General features: G+C 45.3%; 1 protein-coding gene across 1 annotated transcript in view; it reads right to left on the bottom strand.

Annotated features, from left to right (window-relative positions):
* The window catches only part of dnaaf1 (dynein axonemal assembly factor 1), a 155,104-nt gene extending 132,696 nt beyond the window's left edge, over window positions 1–22,408 (bottom strand). Inside the window, exons 1-2 of the mRNA XM_078212026.1 lie at window positions 22,312–22,408; window positions 11,099–11,270 (exon numbers count right to left, since the gene is read on the bottom strand). Coding sequence (XP_078068152.1) covers window positions 11,099–11,270; window positions 22,312–22,408 — 269 coding nt within the window. The remainder of the gene's footprint in view (window positions 1–11,098; window positions 11,271–22,311) is intronic.
* Between the last annotated feature and the right edge of the window lie 3,981 nt (window positions 22,409–26,389).

Here is a 26,389-nt window from a genome sequence, read left to right as displayed (position 1 = left end):
ACAACAATATTACAACAATATTAGGCAGGAACTGAAGAATGTAGATTGGGAGCAGATGTTGGAGGGCAAATCAACATCTGGCATGTGGGAGGCTTTCAAGTGCAAGTTGATAGGGATTCAGGACCGGCACATTCCTGTAAGGATGAAGGATAAGTATGGCAAGTTTTGGGAACATTGGATAACGAGAGATATTGTGAGCCTAGTCAAAGAGAAAAAGGAAGCATTTGTCAAAGCTAGGAGGCTGGGAACACACGAAGCAAGTGTGGAATACAAGGAAAGTAGAAAGAAACTTAAGCAAGGAGTAAGAAGGGCTAAAAGGGGTCATGAAAAAGCATTGGCCAGCAGGATTAAGGAAATTAAGGTGGCCTTCAGCGCAGAGTCGCTGAGCAGAAACTGATAGCCAAGTTCCGCACACATGAGGACGGCCTAAACCGGGATGTTGGATTTATGTCACATTATCAGTAACCCTCACAGCTTGCCTCCTGGACTTGCAGGCTGTCCTGTCTGGAGACAATACACATCTCTTTAACCTGTGCTTAATGCTCCCTCCACCCACATTGTCTGTATCTTTAAGATCTGGCTGGCTGTAGGGATTCGCATTCTAATCAGTATTCTGTAACTTGATTTTGTGTCTCTGTGCCCTGTTTGAGAGCACATTTCCACTCCATCTGACGAAGAAGCAGCGCTCCGAAAGCTAATGGTGTTTGCTACCAAATAAACCTGTTGGACTTTAACCTGGTGTTGTTAAAACTCTTACTGTGTTTACCCCAGTCCAACGCCGGCATCTCCACATCGGTCAAAGAAGACAGAGGGTAGCAGTGGAAGGGTGTGTTTCTGAATGGGAGGGCTGTGACAAGTGGTGTTCCTCAGGGATCAGTGCTGGGACCTTTGCTGTTTGTAATATATACAAATGATTTGGAGGAAAATGTAACTGGTTTGATTAGTAAGTTTGTGGACGACACAAAGGTTGGTGGATTTGCGGGTAGCGATGAGGACCATCAGAGGATACAGCAGGATATAGTTCAGTTGGAGACTTGGGCGGAGAGATGGCAGATGGAGTTTAATCCGGACAAATGTGAGGTAATGCATTTTGGAAGGTCTAATACAGATAGGAAATATACAATAAATGGCAGAACCCTTAAGAGTATTGATAGGCAAAGGGATCTGTGTGTACAGGTACACAGGTCACTGGAAGTGGCAATGCAGGTGGAGAAGGTAGTCAAGGCGGCATACGGCATGCTTGCCTTCATCGCCTGGGGCATTGAGTTTAAAAATTGGCAAGTCATGTTGCAGCTTTATAAAACCTCAGTTAGGCCGCACTTGGAATATAGTGTTCAATTCTGGTCGCCACACTACCAGAAGGATGTGGAGGCTTTGGAGAGGGTACAGAAAAGATTTACCAGGATGTTGCCTGGTATGGAGGGCATTAGCTATGAGGAGAGATTGGAGAAACTTGGTTTGTTCTCACTGGAGCGACGGAGGTCGAGGGGTGACCTGATAGAAGTCTACAAGATTATGAGAGGCGTGGACAGAGTGGATAGTCAGAAGCTTTTTCCAGGGTGGAAGAATCAATTACTAGGGGGCATAGGTTTAAGGTGCGAGGGGCAAGGTTTAAAGGAGGAGACGTATGAGGCAGATTTTGTTTTAACACAGAGAGTAGTGGGTGCCTGGAACTCGTTGCCGAGGGAGGTCGTGGAAGCGGATACGGTAGTGACTTTTAAGGGGCGTCTTGACAAGTACATGAATAGGATGGGAATAGAGGGATATGGTCCCTGGAAGGGTAAGGGGTTTTAGTTAAGTCGGGCAGCATGGTTGGTGCAGGCTTGGAGGGCCGAAGGGCCTGTTCCTGTGCTGTAATTTTCTTTGTTCTAGTACTCACAACACTAGGGACTAAAGGAGTTGGTACTTCTGGAGATGATTCTGAGAAATCATAGAAATCATAGAAACCCTACAGTGCAGAAGGAGGCCATTCGGCCCATCGAGTCTGCACCGACCACAATCCCACCCAGGCCCTACCCCCACATATTTACCCGCTAATCCCTCTAACTACGCATCTCAGGGACAATTTTTAACCTGGCCAATCAACCTAACCCGCACATCTTTGGACTGTGGGAGGAAACCGGAGCACCCGGAGGAAACCCACGCAGACACAAGGAGAATGTGCAAACTCCACACAGACAGTGACCCGAGCCGGGAATCGAACCCGGGACCCTGGAGCTGTGAAGCAGCAGTGCTAACCACTGTGCTACCGTGCCGCCCAGTTTGAGATGACAATTGGTCAGCATGATGTCACCAAACTAGTTCATCTTCAACGTGAACCATGTAAGAAATTGGATCTGTTTTTGTTAGAACTATGGCTAGTGCCCATTTCTCACTCGTGGCATAATTATGCACTGACACTTGATCTCTTTGCTGAAATGAGCGTTGTTTTGCACTGACTTCTCGTCCAGCAACTTGAGGTTGTTGTTGTTACTCCACTATCTCCAGAGTTTCTGAAGATAATAACAAATCAAACAGATCTCAACTTTCTGTTTAAGAGTAGTAACGCAGGTAAACTTTGGGTATTAGCATGAGTTGCGTTTCTATAAGATGCCAAAAAGCTATTCACACAATGCGAACCTTGCTTTTTTGTAGCTTTTTAAAAAATTTTCAAGGATTGTACGAACATTTCAGCTAATCCATTGGTTGATGGATGATAAGATGCTGATAAGATGAGATCCAAACAAATCATTGAAAAACATGAACATTTTGCAATATTTGGTAACCTGAAACGGATTGTTAGCAATAATGGTTCAGTTTACTTCACACGAGTTTGAGGATTATCTCAAAGTAAATAGTATTCAGCACATAAAATTCCTTTTAATATCCATCATCTTCCCCATCACGGGATAATTTCGGGTATGATTCTGAATTTGAGAAGCTGTCACAAGCAAATGATCCACTAGCGAAAAGTAAAAAATATTAATAAAACTAGTTGGTGGCATCCGTTCAATAGCTGAAGATAAGCGCGATAATGCATCAGCATTTGCATGGCATTTTGATTGACGATGCTTAATTTCACAGGAGTGCGCAGATTGGATCAGGGACCACCTTTGCAATCGACTAGCAGCTAACGATGGTAAACCGTTATACTGTCCAAAAATAGTTAAAGACCGATGGTCAGTCAATAATGTGAAATGATAGAACATAGAACAGTACCGCACAGAACAGGCCCTTCGGCGCACATTGTTGTGCCGAGCTTTGTCTGAAACCCAGATCAAGCTATTTCCTCCCTATCATCCCGAAGTACTCCATGTGCCTATCCAATAGCTTCTTAAAATGTTCCTAAAGTTTCTGACTCCACTATCACTGCAGGCAGTCCATTCCACACCCCAACCACTCTCTGCGTAAAGAACCTACCTCGGACATCCTTCCTATATCTCCCACCATGAACCCTATAGTTATGCCCCCTAGTTACCACTCCATTCACCCGAGGAAATAGTCTTTGAACGTTCACTCTATCTATCCCCCCCATCATCTTATAAACCTCTATCAAGTCTCCTCTCAATCTCCTCCACTCCAAAGAGAAAAGCCCAAGTTCCCTCAACCTTTCCTCATAAGACCTACCCTCCAAACCAGGCAGCACCCTGGTAAATCTCCTTTGCACTCTTTCCAGTGTCTCCACATCCTTCTTATAGTGAGGTGACCAGAACTGCACACAATATTCCAAATGTGGTCTCACCAAGGTCCTGTACAGTTGCAGCATAACCCCACGGCTCTTAAACTCAAACTCCCTGTTAATGAACGCCAACACACTATAGGCCGTCTTCACGGCTCTATCCACTTGAGTGGCAACCTTCAGAGATCTATGGATATGAACCCCAAGATCTCTCTGTTCCTCCAGAACCCTACCTTTGACCCTGTAATCCACATTTAAATTTGTCCTACCAAAATGAATCACCTCGCATTTGTCAGGGTTAAACTCCATTTGCCATTTTTCAGCCCAGCTCTGCATCCTATCTATATCTCTTTGCAGCCTACAACAGCCCTCCACCTCACCCACTACTCCACCAATCTTGGTGTCATCAGCAAATTTACTGATCCACCCTTCAGCCCCCTCCTCCAAGTAATTTATAAAAATGACAAATAGCAGAGGACCAAGCACTGATCCCTGTGGCACTCCGCTGGTAACCGGTTTCCAGTCCGAAAATTTTCCATCCACCACCACCCTCTGTCTTCTGTTAGATAGCCAGTTACCTATCCAATCGACCAAACTTCCCTCTATCCCACACATCCTTACTTTCTTCATAAGCCGACCATGGGGGACTTTATCAAACGCCTTACTAAAATCCATGTATATGACATCAACTGCACTACCTTCATCTACATACTTAGTTACCTCCTCAAAAAATTCTATCAAATTTGTGAGGCAAGACTTGCCCTTCACAAATCCGTGCCGACTATCCCGGATTAAGCTGCATCTTTCTAAATGGTCGTAAATCCTATCCCCGAGGACCTTTTCCATCAACTTACCGACCACCGAAGTAAGACTAACCGGCCTATAACTACCAGGGTCATTTCTATTCCCTTTCTTAAACAGAGGAACCACATTCGCCACTCTCCAGTCCTCTGGCACCACCCCCGTGGACAGTGAGGACGCAAAGATCAATGCCAAAGGCTCTGCTATCTCATCCCTTGCCTCCCAAAGACTCCTAGGATATATTTCATCAGGCCCAGGGGACTTATCAACTTTCAGTTTATTCAAAATTGCTAGTACATCTTCCCTCCGAACATCTACTTCCTCCAGCCTATCAGCCTGTGACACCCTCTCTTCCTCAAAAACATGGCCCCTCTCCTTGGTGAACACCGAAGAAAAGTATTCATTCATCACCTCTCCTATCTCTTCTGACTCCATGCACAAATTCCCTCTGCCATCCTTGACCGGCCCCAACCTCACCTTGGTCATTCTTTTATTCCTCACAAGAGTAAAAAGCCTTGGAGTTTTCCTTGATCTGACCCGCCAAGGACTTCTCATACCCCCTCCTAGCTCTCCTAAGCCCCTTTTTCAGCTCATTTCTTGCTAACTTGTAACCCTCCATCGAGCCAACTGAACCTTGTTTTCTCAACCTTACATATGCTTCCTTCTTCCCCTTGACAAGACATTCCACCTCTTTTGTGAACCATGGTTCCCTCACTCGGCTATTTCCTCTGCCTGGCAGGGACATACCTATCAAGGACACGCAGTATTTGTTCCTTGAAAAAGTTCCACTTTTCATTAGTGCCTTTCCCTGACAATTTTTGTTCCCATCCTATGCTTCTTAATTCCCGCCTGATTGCATCATAATTACCTCTCCCCCAATTGTAAACTATGCCCTGCCGCATGGCCCATGATGACCACATAAATAATGATGAAACCATTGTACACCAAAAATTACACTCAATGCTTCTTTTTCTAGTTGAGCATAGTCAGATTTAGCATTAGTCAGAGTATGTGAGCAAAAGCTATTGGTTGTTCTTCTCCCGAAGGCATAATGTGTGAAACTACTGCCCCTACACCATAAGAGCAGCATTAATGGTCACTTTGGATTAAAATAAACCACTACTTTCGACTTCTGCAAAGCATCTTTGACATCCTTGTATGCTTTCTGATATAGTTGTACAGTTCCATGACTGTTTCACACAAAGTAAATCATGCAATCACTAAGTAACTAAGTTAGGAACAAAGTTGTCATAATAATTTACTAATCCAAGAGAGGAGCTCAATTGTGTCACATGCGTCAGACGTGGTGCTTCTATGCATCCATCTTTAAGTGCATTATACAGGCCTTTACTATCAATAACATGACCCAAATACTGGACTGACATCAGGAAAAAGTCACTTTTCTTTCTTGATAAGAAGACCATGTGTTTGAAGACATTCCAATGCTGCTTCTAGATTATTTATATGCTCTTGTTCACTGGACCCTGTAATCAGATTATTCAAATAACATGTACACCAGAGAGACCATTTAAAATATGACCCATCAACGCTTAGAATAGGGCTAATGCGGATGTTGTTCCAAAAGGTAATCTTTTATGACAAAAAATACCTTTTATGAGTAACGATGGTAAGCATTGGTTGAGATTTAGTGGCTACATTAATCTGTAAATATGCTTGTGAAAGATCAATTTTGCAGAATTTCTGCCTACCCGATAACCCAGCAAACAAATATTCAATTAAAGCAAGCAGATATTGAGTAGCACGTAACACTGGATTTACTGTTACTTTAAAATCACAACAAATATGAACTGAATCATCTAGTTTCATGACACCTACAATGGGGTAGCCAAGTCACTCATTGTAACTGGGTCTAACACACCAGTCTTAAAAAGTCGTACTCATTCCTTTTCGACCCAGGGATGAATTGCATATGGGACTGCTCTAGCTCTGAGATTTTTTTGAAGTCCCTTCATTGAACCAAATGACTCTTCGAATACATTCTTGTGTTTATCCAGAAGATACTGTAGGTCTGTTTTGGCATTGAACAATCTGTTGACAGCATTTGGCTTCTCCAACCATTATCTACCAAATAGAACTAGAAAATTACCACCAAGGAGGCATGGTGGCACAGTTGTTAACATTGCTGTCTCAGAGCGCCAGGGATCAGGGTTCAATTCCAGCCTTAGGCGACTGTCATTATGGAATTTGCATGCTCTCCCAGTGTCAGCTTGGGTTTCCTCTGGGTGCTACGGTTTTCTCCCACAGTCCAAAGATGTGCAGGTCAGGTGGATTAGCCATGGTAAATGCATGGCGTCACAGGGATAAGGTAGGTAGATGGGCCTGGGTAAGTTGCTCTTTGACAGTCGGTGAAGACTTGAACAGCCTAATAGACTGCACTGTAGAGAATCTGCTGCACTGTAGGGATTCGATGGATTCTCTTCTACTGACCACATGAAGAGACAACTCCACTATTTGTCCATTCAACTCTATGTTGACCATGATGCAACCTTTTAACGGCATGATCTCTTCTGGGTATATCCTTAAAATCACATCAGCTGGTTTTAGAGGAAGATGGTTCAGCTTTTGTTGGTAAATATCATAGAATCTCGATAATGCAGAAGAGGCAATTGGGCCTATTGAGTCTGCAATGACTCTCTGGCAGAGTACTTTGCCCAGGCTTTCTCGCCCACCCTATCCCTGTAGTCTCACACATTTACCATGGCTAATCTATCTAATCTATACATCTTTGGACACCAAAGAGCAGTTTAGCATAACCAATCCACCTCACCTGCACATTTTTGGACTGTTGGAGGAACCTGGAGCACCCAGAGGAAATCCACGCAGACATGGGAAGAATGTGCAAACGCCAAACTCAGGTTTTGCTTCTTGAAGTACTGAGAAAAGCTGGGACGAGCAACACATTTGCAATTTTATTCACTTGCACAAAGTACTAATAATGCTCGGCATAGGAAGGTCATGATTCATTTTCTTAGTTGGAAGCGTCCAACTGACCCATAATTCCTCTTGCAGCATGAGTGACTCGGGACTGCACAGTATATATTTTTTATTTTACTGTCTTCCCAATACTCCCCTTTTTACCCTGGAGACAGTTACGTAAAAACATACATAGAAAGTAGAATGAGGTCCATGAGGATTGGAGGATAGCGAATGTGGTCCCGTTGTTTAAGAAGGGTAGCAGGGATAACCAGGGAAATTATAGGCCGGTGAGCTTTACGTCCGTGGTAGGGAAGGTGTTGGAGAGGATTCTTAGAGACAGGATGTTGTGCATTTAGAACGGAACAATCTCATTAGTGACAGACAGCATGGTTTTGTAAGAGGGAGGTCGTGCCTTACAAATTTGGTGGAGTTTTTTGAGGAAGTGACAAAAACGATTGACGAAGGAAGGGCCGTGGATGTCGTCTACATGGATTTCAGTAAGGCATTTGACAAAGTCCCTTATGGCAGGTTGGTTAAGAAGGTTAAGGCTCATGGGATACAAGGAGAAGTGGCTAGATGGGTGGAGAACTGGCTTGGCCATAGGGGACAGAGGGTAGCGGTCAAAGGGTCTTTTTCCGGCTGGAGGTCTGTGACCAGTGGTTGTCCGCAGGGCTCTGTACTGGGACCTCTGCTATTTGTGATATATATAAATGATTTGGAAGCAGGTGTAACTGGTGTTATCAGCAAGTTTGCGGATGGCACGAAGATGGCTGGACTTACGGATAGCGATGAGCATTGTCGGGCAATACAGCAGGATATAGATATGCTGGAAAATTGGGCAGAGAGGTGGCAGATGCAGTTTAATCCAGATAAATGTGAAGTGATGCATTTTGGAAGAACTAACGTAGGGAGGAGTTATACAATAAATGGCAGAGCCATCAAGAATATAGGAACACAGAGGGACCTAGGTGTGCAAGCCCACAAATCCTTGAAGGTGGCAGCACAGGTGGAGAAGGTGGTGAAGAAGGCATATGGTATGCTTGCCTTTATAGGTCAGGGTATAGAGTATAAAAGCTGGAGTCTGATGTTGCAGCTGTATAGAATGCTGGTTGGGCCACATTTGGAGTACTGCATCCAGTTCTGGTCGCCGCACTACCAGAAGGAAGTGGAGGCTTTAGAGAGAGTGCAGAGAAGGTTTACCAGGATGTTGCCTGGTATGGAGGGTCTTAGCTATGAGGAGAGATTGGGTAAACTGGGCTTATTCTCCCTGGAAAGACGGAGAATGAAGGGAGACCTAATAGAGGTGTTCTAAATTATGAAGGGTATAGATAGGGTGAACAGTGGGAAGCTTTTTCCCAGGTCGGAGGTGACGATCACGAGGGGTCACAGGCTCAAGGTGAGAGGGGCGAAGTATAACTCAGATATTAGAGGGATGTTTTTTACACAGAGGGTGGTGGGGGCCTGGAATGCGCTGCCAAGTAGGGTGGTGGAGGCAGACACGCTGACATCGTTTAAGACTTACCTGGATAGTCACATGAGCAGCCTGGGAATGGAGGGATACAAACGATTGGTCTAGTTGGACCAAGGAGCAGCACAGGCTTGGAGGGGCGAAGGGCCTGTTTCCTGTGCTGTACTGTTCTTTGTTCTTTGTTTGTTCTTTGACTAGGCCATTCGGACTTTCAAGCCTGCTCTGCCATTCATTATGATCATAGCTGATCATTAAATTCAATATCCTGATCCCACCTTTCCCCCAATACCATTGATCCCTTCAGCCCCAAGAGCTATATCTAATTGCTTCTTGAAATCACACAATGTTTCATACTCAACTACATTCTGTGGTAGTGAATTCCACAGATTCACCACTCTCTGGATGAAAAGAATTCTGCTCACTTAAGTCACATCGAGTCTACACCAAAGCATGAAAGGTCCTGACCTGCCCACCTAATCCCACTTGCCAGCATTTGGCCCATAGCCTTGAATGTTATGGCATGCCAAGTACATCCAGGTACTTTTTAAAGGATGTGAGGCATACCACCTCCACCACTCCCAGGCAGCACATTCCAGACCATAACTGCCCTCTGGGTAAAAAAAGTTTATCCTCAAATCCCCCCTAAACCTCCCACCCCTCACTTAACTGTGTCCCCTTGTAAGTGCCCCTTCAACTAAGGGGAATAGCTATTCCCTATCCACCCTGTCCATGCCCCTCAATCTTAAGCATCTCAATAAGGTGGCCCCTCAGTCTTCTCTCCAGAGAAAACAAGGCATTGTGCGTGGTGGGTCATGTTTGACCAATCTATTAGAGTTTTTCGAGGAGGTTACCAGGAAAGTGGATGAAGGGAAGGCGGTGGATGTTGTCTACCTGGATTTCAGCAAGGCCTTTGACAAGGTCCCTCATGGGAGGTTAGTTAGGAAGGTTCAGTCACTGGGTATACATGGGGAGGTAGTAAATTGGATTAGACACTGGCTCAATGGAAGAACACAGTAAGAAGTTTAACAACACCAGGTTAAAGTCCAACAGGTTTATTTGGTAGCAAAAGCCACACAAGCTTTCGGAGCTGCAAGCCCCTTCTTCAGGTGAGTGGGAATTCTGTGCACAAACAGTGCATATAACGACACAAACTCAATTTACATGAATAATGGTTGGAATGCGAATACTTACAGCTAATCAAGTCTTTAAGATACAAACAATGTGAGTGGAGAGAGCATCAAGATGGGCTAAAGATTGTCTCCAGACAGGACAGCCAGCATGGATCCCTGTGGTACACTACTGGTCACTGGCCTCCAGTCACTAAAGCAGCCGTCAGTCATCACCCTCTGTCTCCTACCGCTAAGCCAATTATGAATCCACCTGATCAGATCATCCTATATCCCATGTGTATTTGCCTTCTTAATAAGTCTCCCACGTGCGACTTTGTCAAAGGCTTTGCTGAAATCCATGTAAACTACATTAATCGCACTACCGTCATCCACACACTTGGTTACATGCTCAAAAATTCAATCAAATTTGTTAGGCATGTCTTCCCTCTGACAAAACCATAAAAGTTTTACCCCTGATTCTCAAGCTATGACCCTTAGTACTAGACCACCACCCCCGCAACACCCCACCATTGAGAATATTCTTTACGAAACTATCCTGTCTAATCCTGTTAGAATTTTCTAAGTTTCTTACTCCTCTGAACTCTGGTGAAAATAATCCTGACCGACATAGTCTCTCCTCATACGACAGTCCTGCCACTTCAAGAATCAGCCTGGTAAACTTCCCTGCATTCCCTCAATAGCAGGGCATCCTTCCTCAGATAAGGACACCAAAACTGCATACATATTCCAGGTGTGGCCTCACCCACGCCCTATAAAATTGCAGTAAAACATCCCTATTCCTATATTTAAATCCTCTTGCTATGAAGACCAAAATATCATTAGCCTTAACTGCCTGCTGTACTTGAACACTTACTTTCAGCAACTGGTATATTGTCGAGGAGGCCTTAATTGATCAGTTCTTTCAGAGCCAGTACAGACACAGTGGGCTTAATAGTCTTGATTTGTATGAGCTGATTCCATAATATAATGACAGATACTGTTATTGATCAAATAAAATTGTCAAAAAGAGCAATCAATATGTTTTTGAAAGTTAATGAATAATTTGTTTCAGTAAGGATCCATGGGAACAATAACAACTTGCATTTAGCAGAACAATCTCCTCACCTGGGCCCTGAGTCCTTCATGGCTTTTTCCTGAGGTTTTCTGGAATTGAGTTCATGTATCTCCACACTCTTAGTTCCTTCCTGATCAGAAAGCTGGTCACCTTTCTGCAGTTCACTTTCTCCTTCACGTCCCACAGCTTCTGTTTCTTCACTGGAGGAGAGCAGCTCATTTACTGAAAATACATTAGTACAAGGTTTAGAGAAGCTGGGCTTTGTACAACTGCTCTCTATCCACACAGAGCATGTGCTGGTGCCTCAAAGAAATGGAATGGGCAGTTTGTATAACAAATGCCAGACTATTAAGGAGGGGTGGAGCAATATCAATATTACTGAAGTGTGTGAGATGTTTCATGGTATTACTGAGAGTCAGGGGGTGTGTGACACATCTGCCAGTTTTATTGAGATGTGTTAGGTATATCAGCAAGTGTTACATAGAGGGTTGTGGGTAAAGCACAAAGCACTAAGTATTTCAGCCAGCTTCAGAGATGTATGGAGCTTTTTTTCTTCATTCATGGGACATGGTCAGTATTTTTACCCATCCCCTGTTGCCCAAGGGCACTTAAGAGTTAACCACATTGTTGTGCCTCTGGAGTCACACGTAAGCCAGACCAGGTAAGGACGGCAGATTTCCTTCCCTCAAAGACATGAGTGAACCAGATGGATTTTTCCAAGAATTGAAAATGGTTTCATCAGTAGATTCTTAATTCATAGAAATCATAGAAATCATAGAAACCCTACAGTACAGAAGGAGGCCATTCGGCCCATCGAGTCTGCACCGACCACAATCCCACCCAGGCCCTAGCCCCATATCCCTCCATATTTACCCACTAATCCCTCTAACCTACACATCTCAGGACACTAGGGGCAATTTAGAATGGCCAATCAACCTAACCCGCACATCTTTGGACTGTGGGAGGAAACCGGAGCACCCGGAGGAAACCCACGCAGACACGAGGAGAATGTGCAAACTCCACACAGACAGTGACCCAAGCCGGGAATCGAACCCAGGTCCCTGGAGCTGTGAACCAGCAGTGCTAACCACTGTGCTACCGTGCCGCCCTAGGATTCTAGGATTTTTTAAAAATTGAATTCAATTCCACCATCTACTGTGGCCAGATTCGAGCCCGGGTCTCCAGAACATTAGCTGAGTTTCTAGATTAATACCATGAGGCTATCGCCTCCCCATAGATAAGGAAGCGTTACAGAGAGAGTTGTGGGTTATATCAGGAGGTGTTTAGTGAGTGTAAATGAGGAATATCAACAAGCCAGAATCAAAACCAGTCCAAAGATGTGCGGGTTAGGTTTATTGGCCATGCTAAATTGACCGTAGTGTCAGGGGATTAGCAGGGTAAATATGTGGGGTTACAGGAATAGGGCCTGGGTGGGATTGTGGTCAGTGCAGACTCAATGGGCTGAATGGCCTCCTTCTGCGCTGTAGAGATTCTATGACTCTATGAGAACAAAATAGAAGGAGGCCATTCAGACCTTTGAATCCATGCCATAATGCAATCCAGTCAATTCCATTCTCCCACCCTATTCCCTGCAAATTTCTTTCCCTCAAGTGCCCATCCAAAATCCTCCTGAAATCATTGATCCTCTCCATTTCAACTACCTTTATAGGCAGCAGCTTCCAAGTCACTACTACTTGTTACGTAAAAAAGTTCTCTCTCACATTACCCATGCTTCACTTGGCCAAAAACATAAATCTGTGTCTCCTGGTCTGTTGGAGGGGTTCAGAAAGTCCTGGGATTTTAAAAACTAATAAGATTACTGAACGGGGGAAATTAACTTAGAATAAGGACCATAATGGGCCTTATATTTATTTTAGACAAAGGTACTACTTGCATAGACACTCACATAACTACTACTATGGAAATTAAATGCAAGTATTTTTGAATGTATTGTGCACCTGGCCAAAATGCAAACGGTCCTGGAGCATAATGGGGAGAGCAAACTAGACAGGCCACATTCTTTGGGAACAATAAGCACAGGATACAGTTACATTATCAGAAAAATCATGGAGAGTTTAAATTCTCAATCTAGAAAATGAATAGAAGTATTCACAAAGTATATAAAGTTTTCAATTCCACTGATTAAAATATTCAATTCTTACTGATAAGGCAGAACAAGATGGTGGGAACGTCACCTTTTCAACTCTGTGGCTTACGGTGAGAAAGCAATCTTTGAACCTTATGGATTTATGCAAGTGAGGTTGCTTAGTAACAGTGGGTAGGAACTTCTGGGTCAATGAATTCCTAATTCTGCCAGAAGGTAGGATGCAATTGGCTAAGGTAAATAATGTGTACTAATGTGATTGGAGCATCAAGTTATGATGACCGAGTCGGTGGGAGAAGTGAACTTTCGAAAATGTATAACCGTTTTGCCATTGCATTGTAAACTTCATAAAGGAGTGGGCGCGTCTGGCTGCCTTTCTCCCAGCACGTGTTGGTCAATATGTCTTTAACCAGCATACTGTCGTTCGTGAATCTGTGTGTTTAGCTGGGTTCAGCTCAATACCTGGCACCGGAGAGAAAGCCCCTGCTTCAACTGGCATAGTCAGCAGGATCAATCATAGGAGTCCGGCGGCAAGACTTGTCTCCTAGAAGTGGGTGAATATGTTTTGATTACCACCCAGTAGTTAGAGAGGTTGCGTGTCAGGCTGCCGGAAGCTGAGCGATTCAGACTGGGGCAGGGGGTGTGAATACAGTATGACTGAGTAAAGAAATCGCGCTTTAATCCAGGGGGACAAGGACGGACTCTTGGATTGGCCTGGGGAGCGGAGCAAAAAAAGCCACACGATAGAGCATGGAAAAATACTAAATAAAATGGTAAAGGTTATGATTCAGACACCCTGATAGTGAGCAGAAGGCATGGTGGAAAGGGCAGTCGAAAAATAAGCCGGAAATGTCATATTAGCAGCTATGATGAGAAACTGTCTCCAGAGGCAGGCATATAGCAAGAAAATAGCAGCTGCAAGAGCAGCGCAGGAAGTAAAGATAAATTAAGTAAATTAAATCCCACAGGGATCTGTGCTTGGTCCTCTGCTATTTGTGATTTTTATTAATGACTTAGAGGAGGGGGCTGAAGGGTGGATCAGTAAATTTGCTGATGACACCAAGATTGGTGGAGTAGTGGATGAGGTGGAGGGCTGTTGTAGACTGCAAAGAGACATAGATAGGATGCAAAACTGGGCTGAAAAATGGCAGATGGAGTTTAACCCTGATAAATGTGAGGTGATTCATTTTGGTAGGACAAATTTAAATGTGGATTACAGGGTCAAAGGTAGGGTTCTGAAGACTGTGGAGGAACAGAGAGATCTTGGGGTACATATCCACAGATCTCTGAAGGTTGCCACTCAACTGGATAGAGCTGTGAAGAAGGCCTATAGTGTGTTAGATTTTATTAACAGAGGGTTAGAGTTTAAGAGCCATGGGGTTATGCTGCAACTGTACAGGACCTTGGTGAGACCACATTTGGAATATTGTGTGCAGTTCTGGTCACCTCACTATAAGAAGGATGTGGAAGATCTGGAAAGAGTGCAAAGGAGATTTACCAGAATGCTGCCTGGTGTGGAGGGTAGGTCTTATGAGGAAAGGTTGAGGGAGCTAGGGCTGTTCTCTCTGTATCAGAGGAGGTTGAGGGGAGACTTAATAGAGGTTTATAAAATGATGAAGGGGATAGATAGAGTGAACGTTCAAAGACTATTTCCTCGGATGGATGGAGCTATTACAAGGGGGCATATCCACAGATCTCTAAAGGTTGCCACTCAAGTGGATAGAGCTGTGAAGAAGGCCTATAGTGTGTTAGCTTTTATTAACAGGGGGTTGGAGTTTAAGAGCCGTGGGGTTATGCTGCAACTGTACAGGACCTTGGTGAGACCACATTTGGAATATTGTGTGCAGTTCCGGTCACCTCACTATGAGAAGGATGTGGAAGCGCTGGAAAGAGTGCAAAGGAGATTTACCAGGATGCTGCCTGGTTTGGAGGGTAGGTCTCATGAGGAAAGGTTGAGGGAGCTGGGGCTGTTCTCTCTGGAGCGGAGGAGGCTGAGGGGAGACTTAATAGAGGTTTATAAAATGATGAAGGGGTTAGATAGAGTGAACGTTCAAAGACTATTTCCTCGGGTGGATGGAGCTATTACAAGGGGGCATAACTATAGGGTCCGTGGTGGGAGATATAGGAAGGATATCAGAGGTAGGTTCTTTACGCAGAGAGTGGTTGGGGTGTGGAATGGGCTGCCTGCAGTGATAGTGGAGTCAGACACTTTAGGAACATTTAAGCGGTTATTGGATAGGCACATGGAGCACACCAGGATGATAGGGAGTGGGATAGCTTGATCTTGGTTTCAGATAAAGCTCGGCACAACATCATGGGCCGAAGGGCCTGTTCTGTGCTGTACTGTTCTATGTTCTAAATACACTCATGGGGAGTTAGTGAAAAGTTCACTGGGGGGGGAAATAGCTCAGGGTGACAGTATTCCCCCTCCCTATAATGCTCCATCCGCTCTGACGGTACTGCTTCAAACCAAAATAAAAACTAATGCAGGTGGAGAAGGAGCACCCACTGTTGTTACCCAAGAAATGCCGCTGAGAAGCAGATGCTATTGGATAAATTAGGTCTGCTACATAACTAGATAACATAATTAGGTAACATAACATAACATAACTAGATAACATAACTAGATACATAATCTGCTACATAACATAATTAGGTCTGCTACGTAACCATAAAAATTTGGCTTTTTGGGAGGCTATGCAAGAATTAAGGGAAGTTCATAAACTAACTTTAGATGAAGTAAGATTACTGGTGAAAGCGAAGCTAGCCGGATCATTATGGCATATGATGCATGCTGCCTTGCAAGACAGAGAATGGATAACAGCAGTAGGTTATATTGATCAACAAAAATATGAAAAATTTAAACGAAAGTAGGTAGGGGAAGTCCCAGTTGGACAAAGTTAACCCAAGTTAAACAAGGCCCCAACAAAACAGCAGAAGATTATGAGGACAGAAAGTTCAAGATTTATGTCGATGCTGGAGGGATAGATGACCCTGATAGGGATGATAAAATGTTTTTGGATTTACGTAAAAGGATTCAATTTCTTGACTGCTGAAGTGTTCCCCGACAGGAAGGGAACACTCCTGTCCGGTGACTGTCGCGCGGTGTCCATTATTCCATTGAGTCACAGAGTCAGAGGTTTACAGCATGGAAACAGGCCCTTTGGCCCAACTTGTCGTTGCTGCCCTTCTTTTTAAACCCCTAAACTAATCCCATTTGCCCGCATTTGGCCCATATCCCTCCATACCCATCTCATTCATGTCACTATCTAAATGCTTTTGAAAAGACAAAATTGTACCCGCCTCTACTACTACCTCTGGCAGCTTGTTCCAGACACTCACCACCCTCTCTGTGAAACAATTGACCCTCTGGACACTTTTGTTTCTCTCCCCTCTCACCTTAAACCTATGCCCTCTAGTTTTAGACTCTCCCGCGCCCCCCCCTTTGGGAAAATATATTGACTATCTACCTTATCTATGCCCCTCATTAATTTTACAGACCTCTATAAGGTCACCCCTCAGCTTCCTACGCTCCAGAGAAAAAAGTCCCAGTCTATCCAGCCTCTCCTTATAACTCAAACCATCAAGTCCCGGCAGCATCCAAGTAAATCTTTTCTGCACTCTTTCTAGTTTCATAATATCCTTTCTATAACAGGGTGACCAGAACTGCACACGGTATTCCAAGTGTGGCCTTACCAATGTCTTGTACAACTTCAACAAGACGTCCCAACTCCTGTATTCAATGTTCTGACCGATGAAACCAAGCATGCCAAATGTCTTCTTCACCACTCTGTCCACCTGTGACTCCACTTTCAAGGAGCTATGAACATGTACCCCTAGATCTCTTTGTTCTGTAACTCTTCCAATGCCCTACCATTAACTGAGTAAGTTCTACCCTGGTTCAATCTACCAAAATGCATCACCTCGCATTTGTCTAAATTAAACTCCATCTGCCATTCGTCAGCCCACTGGCCCAATTGATCAAGATCCCGTTGCAATCGGAGATAACTTTCTTCACTGTCCACTATGCCACCAATCTTGATGTCATCTGCAAACTTACTAACCATGCATCCTATATTCTCATCCAAATCATTAATATAAATGACAAATAACAGTGGATCCAGCACTGATCCCTGAGGCACACCGCTGGTCACAGGCCTTCAGTTTGAAATACAACCCTCTACAACCACCTTCTGGCTTCTGTCAAGAACGCCGGCATCTCCACATTCTGTCAAGAAGCCAATTTTGTATCCATTTAGATACCTCACCCTAGATCCCGTGAGATTTAACCTTATGCAACAACCTACCATGCGGTACCTTGTCAAAAGCCTTGCTAAAGTCCATGTAGACAACATCAACTGCACTGCCCTCTTCTACCTTCTTGGTTACCCCTTCAAACAACTCAATCAAATTTGTGAGACATGATTTTCCACTCACAAAGCCATGCTGACTGTCCCTAATCAGTCCTTGCATCTCTAAATGCCTGTAGATCCTGTCTCTCAAAGTACCTTCCAACAATTTACCCACTACAGATGTGAGGCTCACTGGCCTGTAGTTCTCAGGCTTTTCCCTGCAGCCCTTTTTAAACAAAGGCACAACATTTGCCACTCTCCAATCTTCAGGCACCTCACCCGTGACTATCAATTATTCAAATATCTCGGCTAGGGGACCCGCAATTTCCTCCCTAGCCTCCCACAATGTCCTGGGATACACTTCATCAGGTCCCGGGGGTTTATCTACCTTGAGGCACTTTAAGACTTCCTTCTCTGTAATATGTACACTCCTCAAGACATCAATATTTATTTCCCCAAGTTCCCTAACATCCATGCTTTTCTCAATAGTAAATACTGATGAGAAATATTCATTTAGGATCTCACCCATCTCTTGTGGATCCGCACACAGATGACCTTGTTGATCCTTAAGAGGCCCTACTCTCTCCCTTGTTACTTTTTTGCCCTTTATGTATTTGTAGAAGCTCTTTGGATTCTCCTTTGCCCTATCTGCCAAAACAATCTCGTGTCCCCTTTTTGCCTTCCTGATTTCTCTCGTAACTCTACTCCTCCATCCCCTATACTCTTCAAGGGATTCACTTGATCCCAGCTGCCTATGCATGTCATGTGCCTCTTTCTCCTTCTTGACCAGGGCCTCAATATCCTGAGTCATCCAGGGTTCCCTATTTCTGCCCTTCACTCTGAGAGGAATGTGTTTACCCTGAACTCTGGTTAACACACTTTAGAAAGCCTGCCACTTACCAGACATCCCTTTGCCTTCCCACAGACTCCCCCAATTAACTTTTGAATGTTCCTGCCTGATACCATCAAAATTGGCCTTGACCCAATTTAGAATTTTAACTTTTGGGCCAGACCCATCATTCTCCATAGCTATCTTAAAACTAATAGAATTATGGTCACTGGTCCCAAAGTGATCCCTCACCAACACTTCTGTCACTTGCGCTTCCTTATTTCCCAAGTTTTGCCCCCTCTCTCGTTGGGCCATCCACATACTGAATGAGAAATTCCTCCTGAATACACTCAAAATATTTCTCTCCATCCAACCCTCTAATACTATGGCTGTCCCAGTCAATGTTGGGAAAGTTAAAATCTCCGACTATTACCACCCTATTTTTCTTGGAGCTATCTGTAATCTCCTTACATATTTGCTCTGACATCATTGTCGTAGCGTCTGCATGGTCTCGCCGATGTACCACGCCTTGGGACATCCTTTTCTGCAGCGTATGAGGGAGACAACATTGGCCAAGTCGCATGAGTATGTACCGTGTACCTGGTGGGTGGTGTTCTCACGTGTGATGGTGACACCTGTGTCGATAATCAGGCACATCTTGCAGAGGTTGCTGTGGCAGGGTTGTGTGGTGTCGTGGTCACTGTTCTCCTGAAGGATGGGTAGTTTGCTGCAAACAATGGTCTGTTGGAGATTGCGCATTTGTTTGAAGGCAAGTAGTGAGGGTGTGGGAATGGCCTTGTGAGATGTTCGTCTTCATCGACGACATAAGAACAAAGAACAAAGAACAAAACAGCACAGGAACAGGCCCTTCGGCCCTCCAAGCCCGCGCCGCTCCCCGGTCCAGGATTGAATCCTGAATCCAGGATCCCCGCCCAATTTTCCAGCCTATCTACATCCTAATATCCTATCCACCGAGCTGTCCCTCACAGCTACGATGCTTTGTTCATCACAACCTATTAACTCACGCCCACCCCCCCCATTCCAGACCATGTGATCTCCAGGGAGAGGCGAAAACCCAGAGTGAAAACCCCAGGGCCAATATGGGGAAAAAAAAATCTGGGAAATTCCTCTCCGACCCCCTGTGGCGATCGAAACGAGTCCAGGAGATCACACTGGCCCTGATCAGAAAATGCTTCCCAACCCTATTCATTTCCACTTCTGCTTTACGAACACCATCTGAATTCCCTGCCCCCGAGACAGGTTCCCAACTATCCGCAGTCTCGCTCTGTACTGGCACCAGCAAGATGATCATAGAATGAAGCCTTGAAACGAGAAACAAAGAACAATTAGCCCGCGCCGCTCCCTGGTCCAAACTAGACCACTCTTTTGTATCCCTCCATTCCCACTCCGTTCATATAGCTGTCTAGATAAGTCTTAAACGTTCCCAGTGTGTCCGCCTCCACCACCTTGCCCGGCAACACATTCCAGGCCCCCACGACCCTCTGTGTAAAATATGTCCTTCTGATATCTGTGTTAAACCTCCCCCCCTTCACCTTGAACCTATGACCCCTCGTGAACGTCACCACCGACCCGGGGAAAAGCTTCCCACCGTTCACCCTATCTATGCTTTTCATAATTTTATACACCTCTATTAAGTCTCCCCTCATCCTCCGTCTTTCCAAGGAGAACAACCCCAGTTTCCCCAATCTCTCCTCATAACCAAGCCCCTCCATACCAGGCAACATCCTGGTAAACCTCCTCTGTACTCTCTCCAAAGCCTCCACGTCCATCTGGTAGTGTGGTGACCAGAACTGGACGCAGTATTCCAAATGCGGCCGAACCAACGTTCTATACATCTGCAACATCAGACCCCAACTTTTATACTCTATTCCCCGTCCTATAAAGGCAAGCATGCCATATGCCTTCTTCACCACCTTCTCCACCTGTGACGTCACCTTCAAAGATCTGTGGACTTGCACACCCAGGTCCCTCTGCGTCTCTACACCCTTTATGGTGTAGAGATGTTGAAGGCTCCAAAGATAATGTCATAGTTTCTGTGCTCCGAGAAGTACTGGATGACGAAGCGGACTCTGTCGGTCGTGTTTGTCTTCTGAAGAGGTCGGTGCGGTTTTTCGCTGTGGCGTGTCGGAACTGTCCTTCGAAGGTCGAGCGTCATGTCCCGTTCTTAACAGGGCATCTTTCAGTATCTGTAGGTGTCCGTTGTGATCCTCCTCATCTGAGCAGATCTTGTGTAAACGGAGGGCTTGTCCATAGGGGACGGCTTCTTTAACGTGTTTAGGGAGGAAGCTGGAGAAGTGGAGCATCATGAGGTTATCTGTGGGCTTGCGGTACAGTGAAGTGCTGAGGTGACCGCCCTTGATGGAGATGCATGTGTCCAAGAATGCAACCGATTCTGGAGAGTAGTCTATGGTGGGATGAAACTTGTTGATGTCATCATGTCATTTCAGTCATTCTTCGCCGTGAGTCCAAAGGAAGAAAACGTCATTGATGTATCTAGTGTATGGTGTCAGTTGAAGGTCTTGTGTGGTGAAGAGATCTTGTTCGAACTTGTGCATGAAGATGTTGGCACATTGAGGTGCAAATTTGGTCCCCATAGCTTTTCCGTGCGTCTCGATGAAGAACTGATTGTTGAAGGTGAAGATGTTGTGGTCCAGGATGAAGCGGATGAGTTGTAGAATTGCATTTGGAGATTGTCAGTTGTTGGCGTTGAGTACTGAGACTGTTGCAGCAATGCCGTCGTCATGGCGGAATGCTGGTGTAGAGTGCCGAGATGTCCATTATGATGAGAAGTGTTCCTGGTTCAACTGCTCCATGGGTGCGGAGTTTCTGTAAGAAGTCCACAGTGTCACGACAGAAGCTGGGGTTCCTTGTACGATGGGTTTCAGGATGCTCTCGAAGTAGCCACAGAGGTTCTCATAGAGGGTCCCATTGCCTGACACAATGGGACAGCCAGGTGTGTTGGCCTTGTGTATTTTTGGGAGACAGTGGTGATCTCGAACACGGGGAGTATGTGGGATGAGAGCGCAGAAGGTGCATTCAAAGTCCGGATCAAAGGTCTTGATCAGTCTGTTGAGTTGGCAGGTGTGTTCTTTGGTCGGATCGGCGGGTAACTATAGTGCTCCTGGTTGTTCAATTGTCAGTACACTTCTTTGCAGTAATCCGTTCTGTTCAGTGGCCTCTCCTTTGTCTGCTGGTTTGATGTCAATGTTGTGGTTGGTCTTGAGAGCACGGATGGCATTGCGTTGTGCTTGGGTGATGTTTGGGGCTGTCTTGTGAGTGCGGCTGATGAACCTGGCATTGACACATCTCCTGACGGCTTGAGCATACATGTCGAGTCTAGGGCAGCGGCCTTTTGGAGGGATCCAATTCGACTCTTTCCTCTTTAATTGCTGCTCCGCAGATCTGTTGACTGTTCCTGTTCATTGGGTTCGCTGTTGGCCTCTTGGGGTTTGTGGAAGAACTCCCGGAGCTTCATTCACCTGATGAATTCCTCTGTGTCTGCGGCGAGACTGATGGGGTCCATTTTGGTGGTGGGACAGAAACTGAGAACTTTGATTTAGTCTGGTTGAAGGGTGTAGTCTGACAAGTTGATAATGGACTCCCCTGCAGTGGTACTGTTTTCTACTGTGGTACCAGGGAGGCTTGGTTGCTGCTGGTGATGATGTCGAGTTCCTCAAATTTCCTGTTCTTGGTGTGGATGTAGATGGCGTAGTTCCATTGTCTTGTCTGCATAGCAGTGTCTTGCAGCTGGTCTGCTGAGTCCTGAGCGCAAGTTGAGAATATGGACTCTTATCTTAGTTTCCAGGTTGCGGTGTCTGCTGTAGAGCTGGTGTACGAGGCGGTTCAGGAGCATGAGAGAGGTGTGACGGCAGAGTCTCTCATCGTAGTCTGTGTTATAGGTCGACTTGAGTGGGTTCGTGATCTGTAGTTCTTTCGGGATCTTGTCTGCTTTCTTGCCTCTTTGTAGAAACTTGATGTTTGTGTCGATACGTGCGATCTTCTTGGAGATCCTCTCCACATTGAGCTGACGATTTGCGGTGTCGGTGGTAGCCATGATGTGGAGATGCTGGCGTTGGACTGGGGTGGGCACAGTAAGAAGTCTCACAACACCAGGTTAAAGTCCAACAGGTTTATTCGGTATCTCAAGCTTTCGGAGCACTGCTCCTTCATCAGGTGAGTGGAGAGTTGGCTTCACAAACATGGCATATATTGACAGAGACTCAATGCAAGATAATTGTTGAAATGCGAGTCTTAACAGTAATCAAGTCTTTACTAAAGACTTTGTGAAGTCACAATGTCTTTGTCAAAGCTTTGACAAAGGTTCATCTGGACTCGAAACGTCAGCTCTTTTCTCTCCTTACAGATGCTGCCAGATCTGCTGAGATTTTCCAGCGTTTTCTCTTTTGGTTTCAAATCTCCTCTGTACCCTGTCAAGGACGTACACATTTAAAGTGTGGTGACCAGAATATCTTACAGATCCCCACTGACTATGGCGAGGTCTGCAAGACATAACAGGCTACAAGATGAAGGCATGTAAAATCGCCGGCTCCAACACACCCCTCCCTGATGGGCCCGATGCATTCTACGCCCGTTCTGAGCAAGAGGTAAGCGAGAACATGCCCTCCATCCTGGAAGCCTTGGATGAAGCTGTATCTGAAGTCATTGCAGATGTCAGAGCAGCTGTCTTGAAGGTCAACCCACAAAGAGACTGGCCCGAATGGGGTACCTGGACGAACACTGAGATCCTGTGTGGATCAGCTGGCGGGGGTAATAGCAGACATCTTCAACCTCTCTTTACAACAATTTGAGGTCCCTATCTGCTTCAAGAAGATAACCATCATCCCAATACCAAAGAAAAGCTAAGCAGTGTGCCTTAATGACTATCATCCAGTGGCTCTGACATCCATCATTATGAAGTGCTTCAAAAGGCTGGTCATGGACTGGATCAATTCCAGCCTCCCGGACTGCGTGGATCCACTACGGTTTACCTACTGCGCAACAGGTCCACAGCAGACGCCATCTCTCTGCCCCAGCATTCAACCCTGGAACTCCTAGATAACAAAGATACCTATGTCAGACTCCTATTTATTGACTACAGCTCAGCCTTCAACACCATCATTCTTCCAAAACTCATCTCCAAACTCCATAGTCTGGGCCTCGACTCCTCCCTCTGCGACCTGATCCTGAACCCATAGACCACAATTAGTAAGGATAGGCAACAACACCTCCTCCACGATCAACACCAGTGCCCCACAAGGCTGTGTTCTCAGCCCCCTACTATATTCCTTATGCACCTATGACTACGTGGCCAAATTTCCCTCCAACTCGATTTTCAACTTTGCTGACGACCACCGTAGTGGGTCGGATCTCAAACAATGACAAGACAGAGTACAGGAATGTGATAGAGAATCTGGTGAACTGGTGCGGCGACAATAATCTCTCCCTCAATGTCAACAATACGAAGGAGATTGTCATTGACTTCAGGAAGCGTGGCGGATAACATGCCCCTGTCTACATCAATGGGGACGAAGTAGAAATGGTCGAGAGCTTCAAGTTTTTAGGTGTCCAGATCAAAAACAACCTGTCCTGGTCCACCCGTGCTGACACTATAGTTAAGAAAGCCTACCAACGCCTCTACTTTCTCAGAAGACTAAGGAAATTTGGCATGTCAGCGACAACTCTCACCAACTTTTACAGATGAAAGCACTCTTCCTGGTTGCATCACAGCTTGATATGGCTCCTGCTCTGCCCAAGACCACAAGAAACTACAAAAGGTTGTGAATGTTGCCCAATCCATCACGCAAACCAGCCTCCCATCCATCGACTCTGTCTACACTTCCCGCTGCCTCGGTAAAGCAGCCAGCATAATTAAGGACCCCATGCACCCCGGACATTCTCTCTTCCACCTTCTTCTGTTGAGAAAAAGATACAAAAGTTGGAGGTCACGTACCAACCGACACAAGAACAGCTCCTTCCCTGCTGCCCTCAGACTTCTAAATGGACCTACCATGCATTAGTGTTTTCTCTACACTCTAGCTATGACTGTAACACTACATTCTGCATTCTCTCATTTCCTTCTCTATGAACGGTATGCTTTGTCTGTATAGCGTGCAAGAAAAAATGCTTTTCACTGGGTGCTAATACATGTGACAATAATAAATCAAATCTTGATTAATGAAGCGCAAGATGTTATGTGCTTTGCTAGCCACTCTCAATATGTCCTACAACATTCAAAGATCTACACATGAAGCTCAGATCTCTCTGTCACTGTACACTCTTTAGAACCATGTCATTAAGTTTATATTACCTCTGCCAAAATGCATCTTATGCACATTATGCAGGGGATATTATGCAGGGGATGGGAAAAGGAGTTGTAGTCCGGAGGTCAGTGAGTGTAGTGAGGTACTGGGAAGGGTATCATGGTCAAAGATGGGTACCAGCAGACAAGAAGGTGGGTTGAAGTGTGTCTACTTCAGTGCAAGGAGCATCCGAAATAAGGTAGGTGAACTTGAGGCGTGGATTGGCACTTGGGACTACGATGTTGTGGCCATTACGGAGACATGGGTAGAACAAGGACAGGAATGGTTGTTGGAAGTTCTGGGGTATAGATGTTTCAGTGAGTGTAGGGTAGGTGGTAAAAGAGGTGGAGGAGTAGCATTGTTAATCAAGGAGAGTTTAACGGCTGCAGAAAGGCATTTCGAAGGGGATCTGACTACAGAGGTAATATGGGCTGAGGTTAGGAATAGGAAAGCAGCAGTCACGTTGTTAGGAGTTTACTATAGACCCCCAAATAGTAATAGAGATGTGGAGGAAGAAATTGCTAAGCAGATTATGGATAGGTGTGGAGGTCACAGGGTAGTTGTCATGGGGGACTTTAACTTTCCGAATATTGATTGGAACCTTCATAGGTCGAATAGTTCGGATGGGGCAGTTTTTAGCAGTGTGTGCAGGAGGGTTTCCTGACACAATATGTGGATAAGCCGACAAGAGGTGGAGCCACATTGGATTTGGTAATGGGAAATGAACCAGGCCAAGTGTTGGATTTGGTTGTGGGAGAGCACTTTGGAGATAGTGACCACAATTCAGTGTCTTTCATTATTGCAATGGAGAGGGATAGGGCCATACAGCAGGGCATAGTTTACAATTGGGAGAGAGGTAATTATGATGCGATTAGGCAGGAAGTAGGAAGCATAGGATGGGTACAGAAATTGTCAGGGAAAGGCACTGATGATAAGTGGAACTTTTTCAAGGAACAAATACTGCATGTCCTTGATAGGTATGTCCCTGTCAGGCAGAGAGGAAATGGCCGAGTGAGGGAACCATGGTTCACAAAAGAGGTTGAATGTCTTGTCAAGAGGAAGAAGGAAGCGTATGTAAGGTTGAGAAAACAAGGTTCAGTTGGCTCGATGGAGGGTTACAAGTTAGCAAGAAATGAGCTGAAAAAGGGGCTTAGGAGAGCTAGGAGGGGGCATGAGAAGTCCTTGGCGGGTCGGATCAAGGAAAACCCCAAGGCTTTTTACTCTTGTGCGGAATAAAAGAATGACGAGGGTGAGGTTGGGCCGGTCAAGGACGGCAGTGGGAATTTGTGCATGGAGTCAGACGAGATAGGAGAGGTGATGAATGAATACTTTTCTTCGGTGTTCACCAAGGAGAGAGGCCATGTTTTTGAGGAAGAGAGGGTGTCACAGGCTGATAGGCTGGAGGAAGTAGATGTTCGGAGGGAAAATGTACCAGCAATTTTGAATAAACTGAAGGTTGATAAGTCCCCTGGGCCTGATGAAATATACCCTAGGATTCTTTGGGAGGCAAGGGATGAGATAGCAGAGCCTTTAGCTTTGATCTTTGGGTCCTCACTGTCCACGGGGGTGGTGCCAGAGGACTGGAGAGTGGCGAATGTTGTTCCTCTGTTTAAGAAAGGGAATAGAAATGACCCTGGTAATTATAGGCCGGTTAGTCTTACTTCGGTGGTCGGTAAGTTGATGGAGAAGGTCCTTAGGGATAGGATTTACGACCATTTAGAAAGATGCAGCTTAAT

The sequence above is a fragment of the Mustelus asterias genome, chromosome 4 (genome assembly GCF_964213995.1).
Source record: "Mustelus asterias chromosome 4, sMusAst1.hap1.1, whole genome shotgun sequence".
NCBI classification, from domain to species: Eukaryota; Metazoa; Chordata; class Chondrichthyes; order Carcharhiniformes; family Triakidae; genus Mustelus; species Mustelus asterias.
This window is presented reverse-complemented; position numbering and strand designations above follow the sequence as displayed.